Source organism: Emys orbicularis, chromosome 2, assembly GCF_028017835.1.
Source record: "Emys orbicularis isolate rEmyOrb1 chromosome 2, rEmyOrb1.hap1, whole genome shotgun sequence".
In the NCBI taxonomy this organism is placed as follows: domain Eukaryota; kingdom Metazoa; phylum Chordata; order Testudines; family Emydidae; genus Emys; species Emys orbicularis.
Genome location: NC_088684.1, coordinates 232,910,944 through 232,918,659, shown reverse-complemented (window position 1 = coordinate 232,918,659; position 7,716 = coordinate 232,910,944). Strand labels below are relative to the sequence as shown.

Genomic DNA, 7,716 nt, shown 5'->3' with positions numbered 1-7,716 from the left:
GCTGCTTGTCACAGATGAGTTCCTCTTGTAATAAAACACCAGGTATATTAGAGATTGCAGTAGAAACTGGAAGGGAGACCTTGAAAAACTACCATTTTTCTTGGTGGGAAGGGGCGGGGGTTAACGGCTTGGCTCTAACTGTGACAATTAAAGTGACTCAGACCTGATTTTGTCTTTATTTGAAATATTGACAAACTTCCACCTTTAGCATTTTGTGCCGCTTTCCTTTGTGGCGAGAGCAGATAAATACGTGTGTGAGAGAGAGAGACAGCCAGCCAAAGAGAGACATTTAGGTCCAAGAGCTGGATTTAAAAGGATACTGTCTTTAAAGGTCAAGGGTTTGAAGGGTCAGTCTGCTTCTCTAAAAAAACAATTAATGGGATAGAAAATTTGTCCTTTCAGTGAACTCTTCTGGTTGCCCTAGCAAAGGCTGGACAATGCCAGAGTTTAAAGTCTGCGATTTAATTTTCAAAGTGATTGTAACATTGATTATATCACACGAGAAGCATAGTAACACTCACATATCAAACACTATGCAGCTTTAAAAAGGGGGTGGGGAACAAATGAAAATTTACCTTAAATGATGATAATCTGCCATGTGATATTTTGCAGTCCGGGGCTGATTCTCCACCAAGACAGTATACATTTTTTTAGCAGACAGCCAAGATGCTGTGTCTTTACACATGACCACATTTTTTTTCCAGGAAAATCCTTTGCGTCTTCACAGACTTTTTCCAAGAGAATGCCTTTCAGAACGGCTGTTGAATTACAAAGAAGTATTTATTGTAGGAGGTGATTAATGATACTCAGTAAAATTGCTATTTTCAGCGCGTGTTTTCATTTAGTTTTACGAAGGGAAAATGGGTTTATAGGCATAGTCTTCAGTAATAAATTATTCTCAATTAAAATGTTTGATTTGGGATTTTGATCATTTCTGCTAATTTGGTTTTAAAATAAATTGGGGGGAAATGTTCCACACAATAAACAAAACAAAGAGCTGTACGTTGCAGAGAGTGAGAGATACCAGCAGTTACCCCACCTTCAGATATATTCAGTTTCTTTTATATTGGGGCAGCTAACATGGAAAACGTTTTAGGATTGAGTAAACAGCAGCATGGTAACGGAAACATACTTTTCAGGGTGGTTAGTTGTTCAATGTGAAGACAACACTGTTTGCTAAACGTATTTACAACTGCCATAGCTTTGATGCTGAATATACTCTTCCAGTGACATGTTAAATTTTTCATTGAAATGGTATGTGTTCCTGGGACAGGCAGTGATGCTCACAATATCGTTGTGCCAATGTGCTTTCTTACTGAGTGAATTGTGATATATTTAAAAAAAGAAACTAAATCTTGCTCGCCTTACTCACGTGAGAAGACTCGTCGACTCCAGTTTAGTACCTGGACATACTTTCGTGAGTATGGCGAATAAAATGTGGCCTTTAATCTTTTTCTGGCAGAAAAACAGTGACAGAGTTTCCGCCTACAAGTTCTTCTGCTCAGTTAATACGTTTCAATGTCAATGATACTTTCGAGAAAGTGATATGAAAATCCTTATAAATTGTATACATTTTATTGTAATAATTCCACCTTTGGTATATTTCTCAACATCCTTGACAATTAGAAGGTTACTATGAGTTTGAAACACCTGAATACTGTTTTCCAGAATCATTCTGAACACATTTACCAGATTAAACCTCTGGGTTGTACCAGATTTCATTTAATTATTAAGGCTTTCTGTTTACACCAAACACTTTTCAAAATAGATGCCTTTGAAATAAAGAAACTTTTATCACCCATACATCCCCTTAATTCTTCATAGTGAATTGACAAGTCACAATAAATACCAAGTGAACGAATAAATAATGACTGGCCAGATATTTTTAAAGTGTATCATAGTTAGCTGTCTTAGTTCTACTAAAGTAAATTAGTTCACTTCAGTTCATTGACTCAGTGTGAAAGCTCTATTTCTCTGTGCATAGGGTGGGAATAGCCATATACATGTAAATGAATAGACAGACTGAACCTCTGGCAAGGTTGCTACAGGCCACAAGTCATCTAGGCAATAAATAATACATATACTTGTTCAAGCAGGCTCTATTTTTTGTGAAGGCAGGCAACTAAAATGAGCATCTCTTTAACTAAATTTGAAAGCAAATTATCAGCAAAGCATAATGTTTAGGAAACAGCATTACATGAACTTGTGTTTGAAGCCTTTAATTTTTTTTTTTTGTACAGAGTATTCTTTATTACCAGTATTGGCAATATATACATCACACCAAAATTCACATATTGTACACAGACCGAAACAGTTAGACGTGCCAGATATGAAGACAGCAACAGCCTTTAATATTTTTAAATAAATGCAATAGGAGACATGGGGGAAACGATTATATCACAACTACCGCAGTGGCTACGCTTAAAAACAATTAAATAACTCTTGTTACATCAAACATTGCCTGTCAGACTGTAATGGGACAGTTTTCATAAAATCTCCATGACATAAAATTTGGTTTCTTCTGTCTGCATATACTGGAGAATCCACGAACATTGCACGAAACAACACAACTCAAGTCAATGTCTTACACAAGTGTTTCACGAATTATTATTTTAACTGTATTTTATTTTTAAAGTGTTATGTACAAAAGAGTCCTTCTTGGGTACAGAATTCATCCATTACAGCATCCAGCGCTCTGTGACACGGAAGGTACAGCGTATTTTCATAAATACGAAAGAATGATGGGAATGGAACCATTATGTCTGTACAGTGTAGACAATTTGTCCATGTTTTGGTTTCAACATGTACCCTGTACAGGGCACATTTCTTCTGATTCTGTATACAGTTGTTTTGGTCCAAATGGTCAACAACAAAAATAGGCAACTGAAAAAAACAAATATAAAAATCATTATAGGGCTGATGAGTTGGGTGTTGACCCATCGAGTTGATGATGGTGGCCCTGTGTCTGTGCTTTGGCTTGCTGACTAGCAGTAGATGGATTTGAGGAGCGCATCTTAGTGTTAGGCAGTTTGTGATCTTTCTTCCATTTCATCCTCCTGTTCTGAAACCAAATCTTGACCTGGCGCTCCGAGAGACAAAGTGTATGTGCTATCTCAATGCGTCGCCTCCTGGTCAGGTAACGGTTAAAATGGAACTCCTTCTCCAGCTCTAAGACTTGTTGTCTGGTGTAGGCAGTTCGAGACCTCTTGGGTTCCCCTCCAGTGTAATTGGGATTGACTGAACACACACACACACAAAAAAGCAATTGAACATAATCATTATATAATAACTTGACACCAGGTTCAAATCAGAGACATAACTGCAAGAAAATGTTTCACAGGCTATTGACAATAGGAAACAATTGAAGAGCAATAAAAAATGGTGATGGGCATTTGGGTGGAAGAAAAGCTTCAAAGACACATGGCCCAGAGCCACTGGCAGGGCAATTAAATTTATGGGGGCTATAATTACTGCCCTAACGGTTTGGCGTCTCGTAAATCTCTCGATAAAGGACCCCGGATACAAAAGGTTTCTCACGTTTGTATTAGGAAACGCGCACACATAAAAACCCAACCCAACCCTGCAGCACTTTCAGCGTCCTCTCCTCCTCCTCTTCCTCCTCCCCAGGCAGTCCCACTCACCAGTGCTCACATGGATCTTCTTCATCCAGGGGTAGACCACGGGCTCTTTGCCTTTGAGGCCAGGCAGGCTCTTGTCAGGCAGGAGGGGGCACCCTGGGCTGGCCCCGGCCCCGGCCCCTGCGGCGGGGGCTGCTTCGCAGTGTCGCTGGTGCTGCAGGACGTGGCTTTGGAGCAGGGGCTGGGACTGGACATGGTGCCCCTTCGGTGGAGGAGGCGGTGGAGGAGAGGCACCCGGGGGTGGCTGCTCCTGGCCCGGGGTGGCGCTGGTGCTGCTGTAGCTGTAGGGCGCCTCGGAGTAGCCGGGTGGCTGCGCGGGGTAGAGCGCCTCCGGAGGAGGAGGAGGAGGAGGTGGCGGTGGTGGCTGGTATCCAGGGTCTCTGCTGGGCCGCTGGTAGTAGTCGGGGAGAGACTGGCCCGGGTGCGCTGGGTGCTGATGCAGGTGCGGCTGGTGGTGGTGGTGGTGGTAGGTGCTGCTGCTGCTGCTGGCGCTGCTGTGCTGCGAATACTCCTCGCAGGGCGGGAATTTGGGCTCGATGTAGTTGGAGTTTATCAAAAACGAACTCATGGTCATTAATTTGTTGAAGTGCAAAAATACTAATTTTTCTCGCGTTGTCGTTTTTCTGGGCTCGGCGAGGCCCCTCCCCCTTCTCCCCCCCTCCCCCGCCCTTCCTCCCTCCCTCCCCCTCCTCCTCTCGCCGCTGTCAAGTGCCGGCTGCCAAAGTTTGGGCCTCCCCCCCCAACCCAAGCGCACAACACACACACAGACACACACACACACACACATCACCACCTGACCGGCAGGGCCAATTGCTGCGCTGTTTGCGGACCCCGGATCAGGAAATGGAAAGATGGTGAGTGCCGGAGGAGCCCAGGGCAGCAGCAGGAGCAGCCCAAACCGTCTCTTACCGAGTTGGGGAGAGAGGTCCCAGCAATGGTAAAAAACTGCGCAGCCAGAAAGGGGAGCGAAATCCGAGGCGCATCCTAGTAGCCATCGCACCAACCACCTTCCCTAAACCCCCAGTTCGACCAGATACCTCTCAAATGGGTGGCCTCGGACTCTTAAAACAGGAGAACAAGATTTTGCTCAAAGCCACGCGAGTTTGAGCTTTGCTACACTGTGATTGCTGCTTATTGTGGCCAATTATTTCCCCCTCTTCCCTGTGGAACGGAGAGAGACCTAAATTCGGCGCTACCAGTCGTAAATTCATCCTGGGCACAAATATTTTATTTCTCTAGCATTTTTTTGGAGGGGGGGCGGAGAAGAAAGAGAGAGGAGGAAAGATGGGGGGCGGATCAGAAATCAACGAGAAACTAAAATGTAGCATACAGAAAAAGAAATTGACATTGCATAATACATTAAATACAATGACAATGGCATGCGTCTGCCGAAGTGGGTTTTCACCCACGAAAGCTTATGCTCCAATACATCTGTTAGTCTTTAAGGTGCCACAGGACTCTTCGTTGCTTTTTACAGATCCAGACTAACACGGCTACCCCTCTGATACAATGACAATAGTTTACAACTCTCCATTTCAAAATCACTTGATTTAGGATTGGGCATACATTATATATCAAGGTGGAAATGAGACTGCTAGATCCTGTGAAATAGAGGCCAACTAATTGCAAATCAGTATTTGTTTCTCTATGATCTGTCCCCAGAGCTTTTAAACGTTGTTATTGTATGATAATTTAGTTATTAGAGAATCTTTTATCCCTTTGTAGATTGCGAGCTGTGATAACATATAACTAGATTCAGAAGTTGATATGAAAGGGAGGAAGGGCCAAATAGATTAATTAGCGGGTGCTGTGTGCCATTAACGATATAGTTAGTGAAGAAAGAAAGAAAGAAAGAAAGAAAGAAAGAAAGAAAGAAAGAAAGAAAGAAAGAAAGAAAGAAAGAAAGAAAGAGAAAGAAAAGAAAATGTCCAATAAAATGAAAGGACCAACTGGGACTATTTCTCTCCGAGTGAGAGCATTTCCCAAACTACAAATTAACTTTTGGGTTTTTGTGTGTTTTGGTTTGGGTTTGATTTGGTTTGGGGTTTTTATTATAGGAGAATTCACTGACATCTTTCAGAAAGTAGTCTACAATACTGAAATTAGAATGCAGAAAAAACTCTATGACTTCTAAATTGCTAAAAATTAGTCTGCTAACAATATTTGCAGCTCAGGAAGGAAAAGAGGCAACCGCCTGACCTTAGATAATTGGAATTTGATAGTTAAACTAATTACACCATTATTTTAAAATAATAGATTACTTATGAATTCCATCTGCTGTTGTATGTTTGGAGTTAATACTGAACTTTTTAGAATTTATTTTATATTTTTGTTGGTTGGCTAGTTTATAGAAAATCGAATACAAATATTTGCCACCCTCTTCAGGAGCATTGTTCCTGAATGGATAGTCTCACCTTCGAAAACAGGAAAATGCATCTAACTGAATATATAAAGCAAAAATGTTAATACAATTTAGATCTTTTTCCTCATAGTAGCTATCATTGCTTAAATTCAGATTGTTGTCTTTTGCAGTTGTATAGATAACATTATATAAATATAAAATTATAATTTAATATATGTTAGGTCTAACTAGATACTTACACACGTATACTGCATTAATTTATATTATAAACGTATAACTACACATATATTGCAGACCATCTGGTGTATGTTTGAACATTTCCAACATACTGTGATACTTACATAAACAATTACTCATTTTTGCTAATATCTAATGTCTAATTTGCAAAGAGAGTTAAAGCACATAATATTTACCGTGATTAGACTTCAAAGTATACTTGTTCAACTCATTTCCTACTGAACGTCTATGCAACTCTTTAACTGGTGTGAAATATATCTTTCTCTATTTACTTTGTATGTAGAAGAAAATATGGTTACACACGCCATAGGCGTCTAACATCCACAACTATTCAACACAACAAATTGTAGTATACACAGGTAGGACTAGATTGTTGGGGACTATTTTTCGGCGAAACCCAAATATCTATTAAAATAATAAAGCTAACGTTTACAGTGTGGCAAGAAGATGAGATTGCTAGAGACCCACAGTACGTTGTTTTCGGCGCACAGCTGTACATTCATACACAGATACATGCATACAAATATACGTAGGCGCGCATAATTGCATTAAATTGGGTTACCCTAAATATTATCCTCCTAATATAAGGGAGCTCCTTAGTTATGATGGCCAGAATACTCTAGTAACTACCATACTTCAAAACCTCAGTAAAATACAACGAAAGCTGGTACCTTATTTTGTATGCTGAGTGTTGTATTCGGAGAGCTTCCCAGGTTCTGATTAATAATATTTACCGTGATTAGACTTCAAAGTATACTTGTTTAACTGTGCTTCTTTCTACGGTGTAGCTGCGTTTCTCAGTGAAACAGAAAATAATACAATTTTGCATGCGATTGTAAATCTACAAGGTGACCTCAGCTGCTCAGATGAAGCATGTTTTTCCTGTGGTTCTAGCAGCCTGTGAAGATGTGCTTATGCAGGATCTCCAAAGGCCTGTTCCTTGTCTTTGTGGTTTTGTTATCATAAACAAGACCCAGCCAAGACCACCAAGTGTTATCTTACACACGGCCATTTCGACATTTTACTGCAAGATTTATGGATGTAATAAACAATCTCAGAACCATCCTCGGATATTTCCCGTTACTCAACTTGTAGCACCATCCCAGCTTTAAAAACAAACAAACAAACAAACAAACAAACAAACAAACAAACAAACCAACCAACCAACCAAAAAACTTTATTTTTTATTTAAGAAATAAGACCATATTTCACACGCTTAAACAATTAACATAGGACCCAAAGTTTACCAGCTGAATCTTGCGATAGACGAGATTGGGAATTCACTGAAACGAAGTTGATAGTGCGATATCTAATCTTCATGCACCAACAGGCTCCAATCTCATGCATACCCAAACAGTCTAAAAGAGTTCTTGTGAAACATACAAGCACATCTGCTGACTTCCATCCGTGCGGATAAAATAGTTTTACAACCAAAGAATTAAAAAATAATAATTCAATTGCACTTTTTAACGTGTCCAT

General features: G+C 40.4%; 1 protein-coding gene across 1 annotated transcript; it reads right to left on the bottom strand.

The window, feature by feature from the left end:
- Nucleotides 1-2,908: 2,908 nt before the first annotated feature.
- HOXA4 (homeobox A4) lies at nt 2,909-4,212 on the bottom strand. The gene is made up of 2 exons (XM_065400179.1): nt 3,642-4,212; nt 2,909-3,237 (listed from the first exon to the last, which is right to left on the bottom strand). The coding sequence occupies exons 1-2, from the start codon at nt 4,210-4,212 to the stop codon at nt 2,909-2,911; spliced, it is 900 nt and encodes a 299-aa protein (XP_065256251.1).
- Nucleotides 4,213-7,716: the final 3,504 nt, after the last annotated feature.